At 33.7% G+C, this 18,435-nt stretch overlaps 2 protein-coding genes and 1 pseudogene across 4 annotated transcripts; 2 read left to right on the forward strand and 1 right to left on the reverse strand.

The window, feature by feature from the left end:
• The first annotated feature begins 1,817 nt into the window (after window positions 1-1,817).
• Window positions 1,818-4,995, forward strand: LOC108456573 (exocyst complex component EXO70E2-like). The gene has a single exon (XM_053019175.1). It carries the CDS (start codon window positions 2,904-2,906, stop codon window positions 4,836-4,838), a length of 1,935 nt encoding a protein of 644 aa, XP_052875135.1. The 5' UTR covers window positions 1,818-2,903; the 3' UTR covers window positions 4,839-4,995.
• Window positions 4,996-6,957: 1,962 nt separating this feature from the next.
• On the forward strand, window positions 6,958-10,277 carry LOC108456574 (uncharacterized; annotated as a pseudogene).
• Window positions 10,278-11,274: 997 nt separating this feature from the next.
• Window positions 11,275-16,566, reverse strand: LOC108456974 (protein LONGIFOLIA 1-like). Of its 3 annotated transcripts, XM_017755747.2 has the most exons (7): window positions 16,176-16,566; window positions 16,007-16,085; window positions 15,621-15,797; window positions 15,105-15,175; window positions 12,983-15,013; window positions 12,747-12,897; window positions 11,275-12,330 (listed from the first exon to the last, which is right to left on the reverse strand). In XM_017755747.2, the coding sequence occupies exons 3-7, from the start codon at window positions 15,766-15,768 to the stop codon at window positions 11,516-11,518; spliced, it is 3,216 nt and encodes a 1,071-aa protein (XP_017611236.1). In that variant the 5' UTR covers window positions 15,769-15,797; window positions 16,007-16,085; window positions 16,176-16,566; the 3' UTR covers window positions 11,275-11,515. The 3 variants fall into 3 exon arrangements, with proteins under 3 accessions (XP_017611236.1, XP_017611238.1, XP_017611237.1); XM_017755749.2 differs by lacking the exon at window positions 16,007-16,085 and having other exon boundaries at window positions 16,176-16,525; XM_017755748.2 differs by having other exon boundaries at window positions 16,007-16,525.
• Between the last annotated feature and the right edge of the window lie 1,869 nt (window positions 16,567-18,435).

An 18,435-nucleotide genomic window follows, 5' to 3' on the forward strand; every position in this document is an offset into this window, starting at 1 on the left:
TCAATAATATTTCTTTTAAAGACTTTTATTCTTTTAATCATGTTTTTAATTATAAGTTAATCAAAATTGTTAATTTTAGTTGTTTATATAAATGATCGATTAGGAAAAATTGTTTATTTTGAATGGGATAAATCACTATTTAAGGCATAGATTTGATAACATCGCTCACATTAGACCTAATTTTTTTTTTGTCTAATTTAGTCTTGAACTAGCTAATTATTTCTATATCTGGACATAAATTAAGTAATTATTTTCACATTGGTGCTTCAACATTATTTTTGTCTAAGTTAGCCCATAAAGTTGTCAAGCTATCTCCATATTAAGGTCTGAACATAACAATTATTCCCACATTTAGCCTAAATTTTAAGATTTTAAGTTTAAATTTGTACCAAAATTTATTATTTTATGTCCAACTACTTTAACATATATATGTTAGGTAATTCTTTTTCCTGGTATTATATTTATAACGAAACATAATATTACAAATAATACTCTTCTTCTAATACGGTTAAGAAAAAATGTGAGCAAAACTCGATTCGATTTGAAAAAAAATCAAATTTCAAGTTAATTGAATCAAGTTATTCGAGTTAAATCGAATAAGTAATTTGAGTTTCAAGTTCGAGTCAAGTTGAATTTACAATTCGAATTACTCGAACAATTCAAATAACAAAATTGTGTAAATACCTCTTTGGTTCTTATCAATTTTAAAAATGAACAAATTGATTTATTTCTCAACAAAAATAAAAAAATAATTTAAAATTATTCAAAAAAATTTTGAATCGAGTTAAAATGATAAAAACATGACTCTCTAACTCAAATAATTAAAAAGAATTTACACGATCGAATCTAACATTCACCTTTAATAAAAAATTACTCAAAAGCAATTCGGCCGGCCCAGGTATAAAGAGCACAAATACCCAAATTAGAGGGCTAGAATGGTATGGGCTTGTCATGGTTTCTGGGTCCCAATTGCTCTCTTGCTTTCTCGTGGTAATAGCTACATTTGGTTAGTTCGATTTTTATATACCATTAATCGAATGAGCTGATCATGTCATGTTATAACAGTCAACCGGATCAAATTGAATCTTTTGCCAAAATTGAAAAAAAATAAAATCGTGCTTGATTTGGTTGGGTAGTTTTTTTATTTGATAATTATTCTCATATTAATGTTTAAATATTTTTCATTTAAATTAGTCATTAAATTTTATAATTATTTTTATATTAAGATCTGAATTTTTTAAGTTAATTCACAATATTTTCTTGAAAATATTAAAATTTAAATTTCGATATCAGAACATTTACTAAGTTCAAAAATTAACTTTAACTTTTTTCAAAACTCAATATAAAAATAATAAAATCAGTTTAACTAAAAAAAAACAGACTTAATGCGAAACTTGTTGGAAGTTGAGGTAACCATGACTTCCACCATCTCCTCACAAAATTCTATTTTAACAATGTGCAAATGCAGGGCTGACTGGAGTTTAGTTCTCAGGACCTTAAAATTACACACTTAAGACAACATAAATTGAATTAATTTTAAGATTCAATAAAAGAATTGTCGATTAATTTTTAACTCGATTAACATAAATATTATTATTAATAAAAAAAAAAAATTTAAAAATACTAAAACATATTATCATTCTATTTATAGAAATCAGAATCTATAATAAAAATATTAAAATAAAAATTCAATGGAAAAGTCACTAACAATGAGCGAATGCTGACTTGTAATAAAATAATAGGATTCAAAACGGTGTCGTGTTTGGCAAATGGTCAAAAGCAAGACTAGTCTCGAACAAAAGCTACTAAAAGGTCAAACACCACTTTAAAAATTTTCCAGCACTCAGAGTATTGAGGATTCAACTCCTCTGAAAATGGAAAGTAAAATAAAATTTAAATCATTAATTTACTACGAAATTCGCGTCTTTATCTCCAGTCTCTTTCAAAACCTTCCCAACATTTTTTTTTCTCTTTTATTTAATTTCTCTTTCTCGATTGAGAATTTGATGTTCGTTTGACTTTTTTTTTCTGGGTTGATGCTGCTAGATTTCGAAGATACAAAGGAAAACAAGTTTTTTAAGGTTTGATGGATTTTATTTTAAGATAAAAAATTGTTTTTGTAAATGGGCTTTTGAAGATTGAGTTTGTGAAAGTTACAAATTGGCTTCTTTTGGCAATTTTGTTTAATTGAGTTTTTAAAGGATTAAGTGTTGGGGATTTAAGTTAATTTGATGATCAAATGATTTTTAATTTGATTGGTTTCAGCTATTTCTAAGCGTCATCTTTGCTTTTGCGTTCTTTGGCATTGGCAAAGTTCAATTTTCTTCAACTTTATGTTCTAAGTGGATAACCTTTTGATTGATTTCTTCGAATTTGAGAGTATCGAATTGTGTTGATCTGTTATTGATTGTATCTGGGGTTTATTCATTTTCACTTTCAATTTCAATTTCAATCCAAATCTTGGTTTTAATTTGGACAATTTAAATCCCTTTTTTTTATTTAGCTGTGGTGAGGGTTTATCAAGTTGTAAATTGTTTGATTGATTTCTTCGAATTCGAAAGCATCCAATCGTGTTGATCTGCTCTTGATTGTAATCTACGGTTTATTGAATTTGAATCAAGAATTTTGATTTGGCTGTGGTGAGGCTCTATCGAGTTTATAAACTGTGTGATTGATTTCTTCGTATTCGAAAGCATAGAATAGTGTTGATTTGCTCTTGATTGTTGTATCTGGGGTTTCATTGAATGAATCATGGTTCTAGAAAGTGGATGGTTTAGGTTCTATATATATCGTTTGCTCGATCGAAAGGCTTGGCTTTGATTGTGTAACAAGTTACCTGGTGGTGTTAAGTCGATTGTTTGATCCGTTTTTATTCAGTTTTCTTGTGTGTTCTTGGTTTTGATATGGATGGATGTCAATCCGGGGTCCCGACATATGAAGGAGACCTTCATGTTGTTGCTGCAGCTCACCATATTGTCAAGGCATTAGGAGCAACTAAGAATCTTAGTGATGATTTGCGGAAGATCCTTATCGATCTCGACTCTCATTTGTCGATGATAACTTCGAATATAGACAGCAAGGGAGGAAGGGGACTTGTTGATGTTGAGGAACGACTCGATCAAGCAGAAAGAAAGATTATGCGGTGGGAAACGGATCCAATGATGATATGGGATTCTGGACCTAAAGAAGCTTCTGACTATCTTGAAGCTGTAGATGAAACTGGGAAATTGGTTGATGGTTTACGAGGGTTATCTGTGCATGAAAATCGGAAGCAGAAGGAAATTCTTCACCGTGCAATGAACATTTTGCAGATGGCAATGTCTAGGCTCGAGGAAGAGCTTATTCATATACTTGTTCGGCATGGGCAACAGTTTGAGCCCAAACACATGTACTCTCGATCTATTCGAAAGGATATTGTGTATGATGAGTCATTTGTTTCAGTTGAGGATGAACCAATCAAGGAAACATCTAGCCGAAACTACAGTAATGATGAAAGTGGTGAATGTATTGTAGATTTGGTCCATGCAGATGTAATTCCTGATATCAAGTCCATTGCAAAGGTTATGTTCACTTCAAATTACGGTCCGGAATTTTGTGAAGCTTTCATCAGTGTACAGAAAGAGGCGTTGGAGCAGTACTTTTCCTTTCTTGGAACCGAGAATCTCAGCATTGAAGATGTGCTGAAAATGGAATGGACTTGCTTGAGTAGCAAGATGAATAAATGGACCTGGTCCATGAAGATCATCGTCCGGGTCTATCTCGCTAGTGAAAAACAGTTATGTGACCAGGTCTTAGGGGGCTTGGGATCTGTTAGTTCATATTGCTTTCTCGAGATCTCAAAGGCAACGATCCTTTGCCTGTTGAACTTCGGTGAAGCCGTAGCAATGGGGCCTCATCGACCTGAAAAGCTGCTTCGTTTGCTTGACATGTACGAAACTTTGGCATGTCTTCTCCGAGACATAGATACATTGTTCTCAGAAGAGGCTGGTTCTTTCATTCAGCTCCATTTCCATGAACTTTTGGAGAGATTAGGTGAATCTGCAATAGCAGCTTTCGAGGCATTTCGGGTTGCTATTTCTTCAAACGGATCCTTATACCCCTTTGCTGGTGGCGGAGTTCACCCTCTCAATAAATATGTCATGAACTACATTAGGATGTTCCCTGAATATTGCAACACCCTCAATTTGCTTCTCAAGAACCAACATCCCGGTGTTGCAGATCAAGTTACCGAGCCAGATTACGGGCTGGATGCATCTCTTTTGACTTCTTGTCCGATGGCTTATCACCTTCGATCAATCACAAGTTGTTTGGAGTCCAATCTTCATAAAAAATCACAACTATACAAAGATGAGGCTTTACAACATATTTTCTTGATGAACAACATCCATTACTTGGTGCAAAAGGTTAAGGGTTCAGAACTCCGGCTCTTCTTCGGAGACGAATGGATTCGTAAGCACAACGCAATGTTTCAACAACATGCAATGAACTATGAGAGAGCCACTTGGAGTTCAGTTGTTTCTTTCCTCAAAGACGATAACCCGGGTTCGAGTTCCATGTCGAAATCAACCTTCAAAGAAAGGTGCAAGGGCTTTAGCGTTGCTTTCGAGGAGGTATACAAGACCCAGACAAGTTGGTCTATCCCGGATCCAGAACTCCGCGAAGACTTGCGGATTTCAACTTCACTTAAAGTAGTCCTCGCGTATCGAACTTTCCTCGGGAGAAACCTTGCTTATACCGACGACAAATGTGTCAAGCATACCGTCGAACACGTGGAAAATTCGCTCTTGGATCTTTTCGAAGGATCGTCGAGATCATTACGCAATTCGCGCAGATGGTGAACATTTAAAAAGGTCTTTTTTCTCCCTGATAAATCTCTCGATTGTCATAGATGTAAATGTGATTATATATTTAACAATGTTAGAATACTAGCAATTGGTTCTATGATTGCATATATACAAATGGCTAAGCCTGTGTTTCTTTTAGCTTGAAAAACAACATGCATATATGATCTCATCTCATTCATTGGGATTTGTTTATTTTTTAATGTCAATATGCTTTTTATACACATCTACGTTGTGTTATTTAGGCTCAGTTGTGAGTGTCGGATATGTATATATCTTTGACATGAATATATTTAATAATTTCCTATTTTTTCATGCATTAGAGGGTCTTCATCAGGGACGAAGCCAGAAAATTGCTTTAGGAGATTAGAGATGGTCGTAAATTATTAAGGGATAAAGTGTAATTTTATCATTATATTAACGTAGAATTTCATAAAAATTTAATGACTAAATGGTAAATCTACCATTTTTGGGGACCAAGGCCACTTCTTGCCTCTTTTGTCTTGGTTCCTGGTATTCATATCCATGTTCAAATATACGATGGAAATAAGAGGAGTATATCTGTATATATTTCAGTGTTGATGAAGGTAACTTGCAGCCGCGGACGGTAACGGGAGCCAAGGAGCGCTTGGCCAAATTTTTTAAATTTCTTATTATGCCTCTAAAATTTTTTTGAAATTTTTATTTAGAACCCTTCAAAAATTTTAAAATTTCTCATTAAATCTTCAAAAGTTTTGAAAATTTTAATTAAACCTCTTAATAATTTTTTTCTAAAAACTCATTAAAATTTACAAAATTTCTGATCAAACCTCTGAAAGTTTATGCCAAGAACCGCCACTAATAATTTTGAAGCTTTCTTACTTTTTCTTTTTGACTGCTTTTTAATTTGGGGCAGGACGCCATTGATACCACTTAGCTGCTTCAGGTTTAAGGAAAGAGTGAAAGCACCATGTGATGCTGACGATGAAAGGCATTGGGTCTTTTTAGATTAAAAGCAGTTGACATGGAGATATTTAGTTTTCATCAATGAGAAAAAAAAGGGCCTTCATTCATGTGCATAATTAATCAATGAGAAAAAAAAGGTGTTAATGTGCATGTGCAATATACTAGTTCTTGGTCAACTGTTAGCTGCAAATAGCAGCTATACCAGGTTCATTCATACTCGAAATATGAGCATAATTCAAGGAACCTCCAAAATTTTGTATTGTCCTACGAAAGTATTGAAATTTCTATTAGACCCTCCAAATATTTCCAGAAATCTTCATTAATCCATTCAAAATTTTCAAAATTCCATATCAAGCTTCCTAAAATTTTAAACAGCCCCTCAGACACAAATTTTGTCTAAAATAACTGTCCACATCTATGTAAGTGGGCACATTCTTTTTTCATTTTTTTTGAAAAGAAAAATAACAAACTAAACTATGTTTGAATATAAATGAACCATACAAATTTTGTTTGTATTCGATTCATTTAATAAACAAGTCACAATTATTTATGTTTGTTTTTTTAAACTTGATAAATACACATAAACAAATAAAAATTAAAATAATTATCAAGTATTATGTTTATGTAAGACCTTGATTGCAAACTAAATTCTCTTGTGAAGTTGTGAGGTTAGATTGTGTACTATAACTAATGCATGCGTACAAATACAATAAATTTTATGGGTAGAATTGAGAGTCTTTGACAATTGGCTCATAGTTGATCATAGTGGCTGGTTTGACCAATTGATTTTATCAATTGATTCTATTAATTGTTTATTTAAATATAATTAGTAAAATTTAACTGAAGTTAAAAGTTGATATATATGAAATGATAAATAAAATTATGACACATTTTATTGTTAAATATTTATTTGTTTACATGAAAACAAAAATTAAGTAACATGAAAGAAAAAATCAATTTAGAAAACTATCAACTGATATTTTGAAACATGTAGTAGATTTGAGAGCATATTTTCGAGTTTTATAATTATCTCACCTAATAATTAAAGCTCGAGACATGAATGTTTTAAGATTAAATTTTAAAAGGAACAAGGGTTTTAAAGATATAATATAGTTAATTGTATTAACCGTTTGAACTATATAATATAATATAATACTAAATATGGTCCAATTAAATTATAAGAATTAAATGACCAAATCCTAGAATTTGACCTTTTTCTATTATTCATAAAACTAGCCAATTTGGATTCACATTTCCAATCATCTCTCAAATATTTTCCCGTCGAGAACAACAGATTTATCAATGGCTTCCAAAGCCAGCAGCTCCATTTCCCAAACCTTGAAACGATACATCAAGAAGCCATGGGAGGTAACCGGACCTTGCGCCGACCCAGAGTACAAAAATGCTTTGCCCAAGACCACGGAGTATCGTATTCGCTGCCCGGCCACCACTTTGCAAAAGCCCATTGTCCCCACTTCCGACCCCGAAACCGTCTTCGACATCAAGTATTACGCCCGTGATCAACGCCGCAACCGCCCCCGATCCGCCGCACCGTCTTGAAGAAAGCCGACGTTGAGAAAATGATGAAAGAGAAGACGTTCGATGTCAACGATTTCCCTAAGGTTTACTTGACTGCTAAAGTTGAAGAAGATGAAAATGCCGTAGGTGGAGGCTACCAGAAATAGGTTAGATTATCGAATTTCTTAAAATTTGAGGCTTAATTTAGTTACTCGTGACTTTTTAAGATTTCGGTATAAGTTTTTCTATGTAGTTTGATGTTTTAAAGAACTGGGCATTTTTTTTTTTTGAGATGTGTTGATTGGTTTCCCACTATTGGTTATTGAAATCCTTTAAAATTATTGCTATTAATTTTTAGTTGGAGGATTAATTTAGCTACTTGAGATGTTTTAAGATGTGGGTATTTGGTTTTTTAAGGAACTTTTATGTTTTAAAGATTTGGGTATGGTTGCTTTTCTATTTTTGAGATATAGTGATTGGTTTTTCTCTATTGGCATGTGTGGTTTGGTTGAATTTTATCCAAGCTTGATTTTGAGTTACAATCTATGTTGCTCGGAGCCTTCTTTTTCATGATACCCATATCCAACACATGGATATGGGGATATGACTTCAAAAGATACATACCCGTGCTGGATACATACAGTATACACACTCGAGTCTAAGTAACATAGGTTACTATATGATCATATAGAAGTGAAGATATTGGAACTAGGTTACTTCTAAGATTAAGGATGAATGTGGTTTTAGAAGGTTTTCCTAATTTATTAGGTTCAAGAATGTTTCGTTTTGATGAGATTATGAACATCATGAGATTTTAAATGTTGGTATATGGATCTTAAAGTTTGAAGGTATACTTCTACGGGAATTTTTTGTTGCTTCGATGGGTTACTTCTAAGATTAAGGATGAATGTGGTTTTAGAAGGTTTTCCTAATTTATTAGGTTCAAGAATGTTTCGTTTTGATGGGATTATGAACATAATGAGATTTTAAATGTTGGTATATGGATCTTAAAGTTTGAAGGTAGACTTCTACGGGAATTTTTTGTTGCTTCGATGCACTAGAGGTTGTTGACAATGCATTCCTTCTTTCTTAGCATAGGTCTTTCCTGGTATTTTTTTTTCTATCCTCATTTCTTGGCAAATTGTGGTTTTGGCTGGTAACATCAATCAATCGTTGTGGGATTGAGTGGAAGGAAGCTAGGAAATAGTGTAATCTTTGGGAAAAGAATTGTTTGACTCATCAAGCACTATTTGTTACTTTTATATTGTCAAACCTTGGTGTTGTTCGACAAAGCGAAAAAAGAAACAGTGATCCTATTTTTATATGCATGTTGTGTTTCAGACAATTCTTTTATCTTTTGCTTCTAATTCGCATTAACTTGTGCATCAAGTGCTGCAAACTTTATATTCCCATAGCATTCCTTGGTTCCAAAGTAGGCTATCCTGCCTGCGTTTTTTAGTGTAGAACCAGGTTCTTGAACTTGGATTTGCTGGAAAAGCTGGTTAGGTGTTAGTCGTAAATCTTGGGGGTTGAATTAAGAATTCCATGATTCAACCAGAGACGTTGAGTATGTTGCTTCACTTACTCTAGGGTAACTCATGTCTCGATTAAGCAGTCATGAGTCATTTTAAATAGTCGAGGGTCCTGTTTTGGCATTGTTTACTGTAGAGGGCAGTTTGTGAGCTTCCCATTTTCTATTCAAACCAGGGACCGAAAAGTCAGTGAGAGATAGCAATAAGATGCATTTATTTCTAGGTTAATTCAATGTCTTGTGGATTCTATCTATGAGGTAGTTAGACTTGGTCCTTAGGGGATCTGTTGGGTCCTTTAAAAAGACTCGATCTAAGGGCACAAACAGTAAATCTTTGTTGCTATAAACTTGTTAGATCCCACGGCCAGCTCTCATCTCTGAACTTTTGATGCTAGCAGTAAAGGTTATAGATTCTGCTGCATGATCTTATGGTTTTCATTTCTATCGTGTTTGGTGGATGATGCATGTGCTCATTTTGGAATTGTATACCAACCATATTCTACTAGTCTAGTATTTGCTTGGTAGCCACATTCTTGAATTGTTTTATTTTTCAACCGGTGTTAGATTGGAAGAATGGGGCCATTCAAGATATCCAAACATGCTAGATTTTGTCGCCAAATTTCAAATTTGTTTGTAATATCAATGTAGATTCATATTTGAACCTTATGAAAAGGGACCTTGCTTTTTTCTCTGCTTACGAAGGATAGGATCCTAAAGGATAGATAGAGCAGAGTGATGCAATATGGCCCAGATAGTCTGATTTCATGTAGTCGGGAAAAGCTCATTTATGTTCAACTATGTTACTCAGACTCAAATGTGAGTGTCAGTCATAGGTATGCATCTATTATGAGTATGTTCAAATGTTCTCAAGATTTTCATGTAGTTGGAAACGGCTTGGTTATAGTCAGATTTCTTGTAGAAAAAAAAGGCTCAGTTATGTTAATCTATGTTATTCGGACTCAAATGTGAGTGTCGGTGATAGGTATGCGTCTATTATGAGTGTGTTCAAATGTTTTCAAGATTTTCATGTATTTGGAGGGTCATTATAGGATTATATTCCTATAACCATGTCTAGATATGTGTTGGACATGGGCTCTTCAAAAAAATGAAAAGTCCGAGCAACGTAGAATTGTTAATGATATGTATTTACTGACTTTAAAAATGTTTTTTGGCATGTGAGCAGGCCTATGGAACCTGTGGAAAATTAGTATGCAGCAGTTTCCTTACGTTTCGCTGTCTTGCTGTGAACAAAATGCCGGCCATCTTAACATAACAGTTTCTTGAGACTCTTGAAAATTAGAGGATGCAGTGTCCAACATGAAAAAGCGTAGGTCTCTTTTATGTATAAATCCAATATTCAACTGCATGAATGATGTAATTGGATTTGAAGATTGTATGCTTTTCTGATCATCATGCATAATAAGTTTTCACAAATTCACAAAGTATCTGAATTCAAGTTATATTTCTGGATTTTGCTGAATGCCAGAAGCATTGTTGAAATTAAACCCCAACCGACCAAACCGATCCAGTATGCAAGATGAGACAGCACATTAACTGTATCCTAGAAAACCGAAAAAACAAACCGATCTGGTACGTCATATGAGACTGCTTGAAAGTTTAAATAATTTGATTATCAATCTTCTGGAATTTATAGTGCAACAAGTGATGGGCTTGCACTAATTTTCTTGGTTAAACTATGTTGGTAGTCAGTCAACTATTAGTAAATTTGTTTTATCTCAATTAAGAAAAATTGTGAAATGATCATTTAATTATTTGATTTTATTTTTCTTTTTTGTCATTGATCTTTAGATAATTAAAGGAAAAATGACCTGACAACTTTTAAAATTGACATAATAACAAGTTTAATCCTCAAGATTTAAATATTATGTCAATTTAATTTTAATTTTAAAAAAATTAGTGTTCAACATTTATACATTGTATAATTTGGTAATTGTACGATTTTGGTTTTTTTGTGAAATTTTTATTTAAAAAGCTCGAAAGACAATTTATCGGCTAAATTTGATAAAAAGCATGTCAAAAATTGAAACATACCAAAATTCAAGATCATAATTTTGATCTTTTCTCATGATATGTCAGTTATCTATCATTGGACTAATTTTTTAAAAATACACCAACATTGAGGGTAAATTTTTATAAAATTAAGATTAAATTGATTAAATTCACATGGCGTGTAAATATTGAAAGCTAAATTTGATATAATGTCAACTATAAAAGCTGTCACATTATCTTGTCATTAATCACGTAATAATTGGTGATCAAAAAAGAAAAAATTAAATAATTAAGTGATCATTTTGAAAATTTTCATAATTGAGTGACAAAAAAAGAAAATTACTAATATTGGAGTGACTACTACGTAGTTGACCCTTTTTTTTTCTTACAAAGAATAAAAAGAAAACACTTGCTTAAAACATGATGAGCTTATATATAAAAGATGTCGTATATATTTTTTTCTTACATACATATGTATAAACGTAAAGTGTCATAATCTGAGAAAATGTAACATTTTTATGATGTAACAAAGGACTGCAGTTCTTAATCTTATCCATGAAATTATTAAGCTTTCATGCAAAAATTCAAAAAATAAAATAAAATCAGAACAGATGAAGAACTCAATGGTGAATGAAAAAGAAAACAACCAGACATTTTTTGCAAACGGTTTTTACTTGGAAAATAACTGACGTCTCCTTCGTTGTTGTTGTTGTTGCTGCTGCTTGGCTCGTAAGGTAACCCCTTCACCGATCACGATCTCATTGACTAAATCCTTAAAGACCAACCTTTCAACATCGAGAACCATCCCAGATATCTCACCATTGAAATTTGTCCAGCTTTCAGATCTACGTGTTACATCTTCCCACAATATGTTTTTCAGACCATCCTCTTCCTCCATGTTGTTGTCTGATTCCTTCGGTTGAAGTTGCTCTATCTCCATGCATAGTTCCTTTAGAAGCTTTTGTGCATTGAGGGTCTTCGTTGTGAGCTTTCCAGGATTTAACCGAGGCTCTGGAGAAGCTCCAACTTGAGCTAACTTTCCAACAAGAATCTCATTAACAGAATCAAATATAAGCTTCCGATGCAGCTTCTCGTGATCCGGCTTTGATAGCAAAGAGCTTGCTTTGGTTTGTTCCAAAACTAAGAATAGTTCTGGGTTGATAGGATGGCCTGATGGATGGAGTTGAAATGTTGTCAAGCCAGAACTGAGGTCTCTTAGTAGAAGGCCAGAGGCTAATAATATCTCAGAAATGTATCGATGATCTGGATTCGTATTCTCACAAAGTGATGCAATGTAATCTGTACTAGCTTCATCATGAGTGGAGTTTAGTCTTCGAAGTTTTTGGACCAAATGCTCGATCTTCTGAAGTTTCTTGCGATTAATCTCCGAGACAAGACCAGACCCCGTGTTGTCTAATAAGCAGTTATCTGCGGGGTCCCATTGCTCTTCTTTGAGACCGTCATTGAAAACTTCTGCAATATCACCTGATATGATGGATATTCAAGTGAGTTGAGGGAAGTTTTGGTTTATAACTGGTACAAGACTCAAAAGCTAACCAAATTATATCAATGGCCTTGGTTTATACATCCCGAAACAAATTTGATTTCTCGAATATAACCTAGAGACACAAGATTTTGCATCGGAAAATACCGGTATTATGTGGTTGGAAAGTAGGTATGAATGCTTAAAAGTTACTCGGGATCGCTCCATTACAACAATAGCAATGGTGGCAATTGCAATGAAAGATGACATAATTTTCATAGCCTAAGAAATATATGTGCAATGTGAATTGTAAATTTTGTAGAAAAGGTTACCGGGATAAGCAAAAACGGTTGCATCTTCGTTTAACTCGGAATGGTTTATTTCGAAATTAAGTATCTTAGAAAGCAGTAAGCATTACCTTCTGGGGCATTCAAAATCTGCCTTACTGGAGATGGCGCATCATCTCGATATATTGAGGTGTCAAGAACGGAAACTGGACTAGGTTGTTCCGGAGTAACCATAGCAAGTTCTGCCACTGATCCATCCTCGACCAGTCTTGATGTTGATTTCTGACAAAAACCGAACACGACATAATAAGATAACTGCAAAGAACAATTGGATGAATGGTCAAGACTGAAGAATAATATCACCTACTTTCTGCATTATGCCCGAAACTGAGTACTTGGTTGCATTCATGGATGGACTTTGAATACAATTGGTCTCGATAGATTGTTCACGACTGGTGACTTCTGTATCTAACTTCGACTCCAAGGTAAGATTGCTGTCTGATTGCAAAGAAATCTCATCTCCTTGGTGACTCGAAGTCCATGATTCAGAACTTACCTGACTCAATTGGTCGTCACATTGCTGCGTGTTGTGAGATTTTGACCTACGTTTACCGCTAGGGGAGCCTGACTCCAATGGATGCCTGTTGGATTGCCTTCGAAGTTTGCTTGGATCAGATGGTGGAGTGGGTGGACGAGATCGTCGGTCCAACTCAAGCTTCTTTTGCTGCAGTCTTGGGCTCACAGATCCTCCTGAACTCTTTACTGAACTTGCAGTGCTTTCTTTTGGAGGTTTCGTTGAAGACTGTATGGTTCTGAGATTCCTATTACTAGCTCTCTTATTAGTAGAGCCAGCAACGGAAGTGCTTTGACTGTTTCGAGAAGTATGATCTCTAGCCAGTCGACTACTTATCGAACCTCGTTTATTATCTACAGTTGACCCATTCTGAATCTTCGGGAGACTTGAGATGTCATCTATGGGAACTACAGTTGAAGCATGCATACTAACTTGCTCAACAAGTTTTGCTGGTTTCATGATCACAATAGGTGATTCATATGTTCCAATAGAATCCGAACCCCGTTGGCTTCGCTGACCTCTCGGATGCTGACCGGGGCTCGTGCATTTCGGTTCATAGTCTCTTTGAGACACCAAGTTCGCAGCTTGTTCTTCTTTCCCGGTGTCAAGTAGTCCCTTTGCTTGCATCGCTTCAAGTATCTGTTTAAGAGCTCTGAGATCCTTTCCTGAGTGTCTAAACTCGAGATCTTTCAATCTTTTCTCGATCTCACTATAAACCGAAGGGGAACAATTCGGAGGCTTGGGTGGAATCTTTACATGCTTAAGAGGTTGTTTCTGAGTACCTCGACTTCCATCCGCATGTCTCCATGGTGCTGGCTCAATAGGGAGCCTTGAACTCGAAATAGGCTTCATGATCATATCGGGATTTTTCCACCGCGGTGATGTTGGGTCTTTTAATGAGCTTCTTGTTCCGTTAGAAGTTCCGGTTGGCCGGTTCAGATTGTTTGTTCTTAGTGGCTGCAAGAAAGGACTGTTATCTTCAAATGTGCAGGTATTCATTACGCCCGAGGAATGATCCGGCAGTGGTTCCAAGCCCATCAGCTTGGCTACTATATTTGCAGGGCGTGACTGGGATCCCGGTGATTGCGGTGGAATGTTCGAGTTGCCACTATTATGAAAACTTTTAGTAAGGTTCTTCGAACCCTTCATTGACCATTCTCTACTATCCAAAGAAAGTCTCGATTGCTCTTTAAGCTTCGGTGTCGATTTGAAGGTGTCTTGTGATTCAAATGATAAACGACTAATCTCCCTTCCGTCGTAAGAAAATCGAGGTGTGTCCCTTGACGTCGAATTCCACAAGCCGTTTGCTTCACATGATGATCTTTGAAGTTGTCTAGCTTCGTTATTGTAGTACCAAGGTGCTTCCTGAAGTTTAGATAGAACTCTAAGAGACTCCTTAAGATCAGCGGATGACATGTTTTTCTTTCCATTAGTCCTGACACCGTAAGACCCATCCACCGATTTTGGAACCTGAAATGGCCTTGGAGAATCTCTATGTTTCACAGTACTGCCCAATATGTCCTCTCTTGTTGTCTTTTTAACCAATAGTCCTCTAGCTTCTCGGTACATCGAGTCCTTGACCACATCTCGAAGATCAGGGCATTGTGACCCTAAATGTGGAGAAGTACTCGGTTGGTTCATCATTGCATCCCTAGACGGAGTTTCGGGAAAAACCATTCTGTCAAAGGATGAGGCCTCTTGCTGAGCTATCTTGTTACAATCAAGTGATGACATGGAAGATGAACATGATGATGAAAACGAGGCTCGTGAAGACTCCGTGGAGATTCTTTGTTTCTCATTCACAGTTCTGTCTATATTCATTTCCTGGAAACCGAAAGACCATAAAGCACAGATTTCAGCAACAATTGAAGCAATGTAGTGACCACAAACACAGAGCAAATTTCCAGGAACGTACCGTTGATACGGGTAGATGGTACAGATTATTCGAGTCACCTTCTAGGACTCCATTGTTTGTCCTGGAATTTTCTGTAAACGAGTGAAAAGATTAGCTTGTTCTTTAGACTGCACTCACAAAAGAACAAGATTGTACTCGAAATGGAAAATGGAAACTATGATTCGAGAAAATTAAGGAACCAGAAACTCCAATTCTAACATCTACATAAAACTCTTACAATAACAGTTTCAGACAACAACATAAGTTCCAACAGTTTGAATTGAATTCCACCTACATTCATCAATTTACAGATAGACAGCAGTTGAAAATCAATACAATCCATTGGAGCATAGTTCTCTCGGTATGTAGTGATACACGAATGTACATTGATCATAAAGTACATTCATAATTTTTTTTCCATTAAAACATACAACCTAACATTAAATTCAGACAGGAACATAACAGAGATGATATTAATGCTCACAGATGAAATCATTTAATTTTCGAAAGGCATCGACATGAAAAATATGCATGTACCTGCAGCAGGAAGTTTCCGATGGCTCAGGCGCTTTGCCGTTATCATATGGTGACGGTCAAAGATCTGAAAAATCCCGGTCATGCACCCGATTTGCTTCTGTAAATCCGGGTTTTCATCGGCCAAGGAATGAAGCAACTTTGCAGCCATCTTTAATTCTCCCTTTCAACTAATCGAACCTTATAAAAAAAAAAAAAAAAACTCCTATAATTCTCATCAACCTTTTTTCAAACACTTGAATTGCAATAATCTTTTTTACTCTTTCCCCATTAATGTTCTATCAGATGCCTAACCAAAACTCATTAATTCACACTTCACGTGTCCAAATTTCAGACACAGATTATAGTTTAATCCCAAAAAAAAACACTGTACACACAAAGTTCCTTACAAGTTTATTGACTTTGCCAAGAAAATCCTCCAAAGCTCACTCAAACCTTTTTTTTTTTTTTATCAGCAACCAAACAAAACTGCAAGAAGGAACAGAGAAAAAAAAAAGGAAACTTACACATGAAACTATATATCTCTAATGAATATATAATATATAAAAAAAAAAGTACCTTATGGAAACTTCACAGACAATGGCTTGTGTGTGGTATCTTATAATACAACCAAAAAGAAAAGAAGGGACCCCAAATACCCCATTTGCACAAATATATACACACACAATAAAATCCAATAGTTTGTATAGCAATACTACAGTTTCATCTGTAAGAAAACTAAAAATTAATGTACAGAAACTGTAAAAAGGAATATATCCTCAGATCCAAGAAGGATAAATAAAATTTAACATATATATAAAAAATGTGTGCCTATGACAAACCCAGAAGTGATAGGAAGGTTTGTTATTATGCCACCATGTCAATATCACATTCTGGTCAATCATACCCAATTAAAAAATGCATATATATATATATATGTATATTCCTTTTTGTGTGTGTGTGTGAGGTCAGAGAAGAAGAAGTAGACCATACCAAAACCATTATTAAAAATAAAGTTTTATCTTAAAATAAAAGATAATGTGCTTAAGTTTTTCAGCTAAATTATAATTTACAAAGTTATTATACTATTAATAAGTTTATGTTAACTTTAAGAAATTATAAAATGATTATTGAACTATTTAAGAGTTCTCATTTAAGTTATTGAACTATTAAAATTGTTGTTATATGGTTTTATCTGTATACACTATTAGATAAATAGTTGCATAACTAGAAGTAGTTTGGGTTTGCTATTCTATCATTGTCATCTCTTTGTTAAAGATTATGTGCATATTGATGAAGTACGAATGAAAGATATATTTTTTTGGTAAAGATTCTATTACACACCATTTGAATCAATCAAAAGTTCTTTTTTTTCCTCTTCATTTTATAGTTTAGTTTTTTTTATAGAATAACTTTAAACATTATGAATCTAAGAACTAAAATCTGAAAGTTTCTTTTTTATCTTTAACACTAATCATCAAGTTAATTTAGATCTAAAATATGTTTTTTACTCGTCGATAGGTGTATTAATTATCAAATCGTTCAATGATCATTTTAAATTTTTGAAGTTAAATAATCAAAATATATACTTATTAATAATTTAATGATGTTAAGTTGTAGTTTACTTTTTTGTTTTTTGTTAATATAAAGTAAATTGAAGATTAACAATATTAGAAAAAATAATAAAACTGAAATTTAATATCATATTTATATGATATAAATAAAGGGGATTGAAGATGTGATTGCTTGTGGGGGATTAAATGTAGGGTCTTACAATACACAGCCATGTGAGAAGGGCATGTGAGTGGGTCTAGACCTGTCTCTGTGCATTGCCATGTGATTCTGTCAGGATACATATATAAAAAATAAAGAAATTCAAACCAAATGAAAAAGAAGGGATAGATTGGGATGGCAGCGGCATTTCTTTGGGATAAACTCAACATTCAGTCTTTGAATTTTGTTAACTTTTCTCATTTTAGTACCTAAATTTTAGTATTTTTTTAAATTTTATATGATCTTTTAAAAATTAAAAAAGAGCATTTTAATAAATATATGGAGTGGATTTTACTTAAATTCATGCAACCTAATTAACTTGATAATTGGACATTCTAGTTTGAAATGTGTTTTTCTTTTTCATGTAATAAAATCCAAGTTGCATAAGTGGAATTAGGCAAACCAATACATATTTTATGTTCTAGAAAATAGGAAAAGAATAACATGATCTTTTGGACATTCTTGTATTGTCTTTTGCATCTTTGCCAACTCAAAACAATCATAACAAAAGAGAAAAAATTAAATTTTAAACAAAAAAATCACTTTAAACGAGATTTTTTATTATAATTTTGTTTATTTTTAATTCGTGTTAGATAATTTTTAATATATATATATAATTATTTCGTATACAATTTATTTTTATATATCTTCTCATATTTAATAGCTTTAAGTCGAGTTAAAGCTCAAATTTAATATATATTTATATTTATTTAATTCTCTCAATTAATGTATTTATTGTTTGTGTTAATTAATATTTTCTTTAAACATTTAAATTTGAAGTAGTTGTACCATAAAATAAAATAAAAATCCAATAACATAAGGTGGCAACATCACCATACATGGAGGCCATTATGTCCTACAATTTTTTAATATAAAGTTTTATTCAATATTGTTGTTTTTTTTTCCAATAACGAACATCAATTAGACAAATTAAATAAAGTAATCAATTATACATACATGGATCCATACATATAGTGGCAGAATCTAATATTGTTTGGGAGATCGAAATTAAATTATATATTTTTACGATAAAAAATGTAATTTTATCATTTTAATAGCACAAATC

This window comes from Gossypium arboreum, chromosome 9 (assembly GCF_025698485.1).
Source record: "Gossypium arboreum isolate Shixiya-1 chromosome 9, ASM2569848v2, whole genome shotgun sequence".
In the NCBI taxonomy this organism is placed as follows: Eukaryota; Viridiplantae; Streptophyta; class Magnoliopsida; order Malvales; family Malvaceae; genus Gossypium; species Gossypium arboreum.

Coding starts and splice junctions, on each gene's coding strand:
- LOC108456573 (XM_053019175.1), top strand. CDS start 2,904: ATGGATGGATGTCAATCCGGGGTCCCGACATATGAAGGAGACCTTCAT.
- LOC108456974 (XM_017755747.2), bottom strand. CDS start 15,768: ATGGCTGCAAAGTTGCTTCATTCCTTGGCCGATGAAAACCCGGATTTA. Junction 15,176..15,620: donor TCGGAAACTTCCTGCTGCAG/GTACATGCATAT, acceptor ACTCGTTTACAG/AAAATTCCAGGACAAACAAT. Junction 15,014..15,104: donor ACCATCTACCCGTATCAACG/GTACGTTCCTGG, acceptor TTCGGTTTCCAG/GAAATGAATATAGACAGAAC.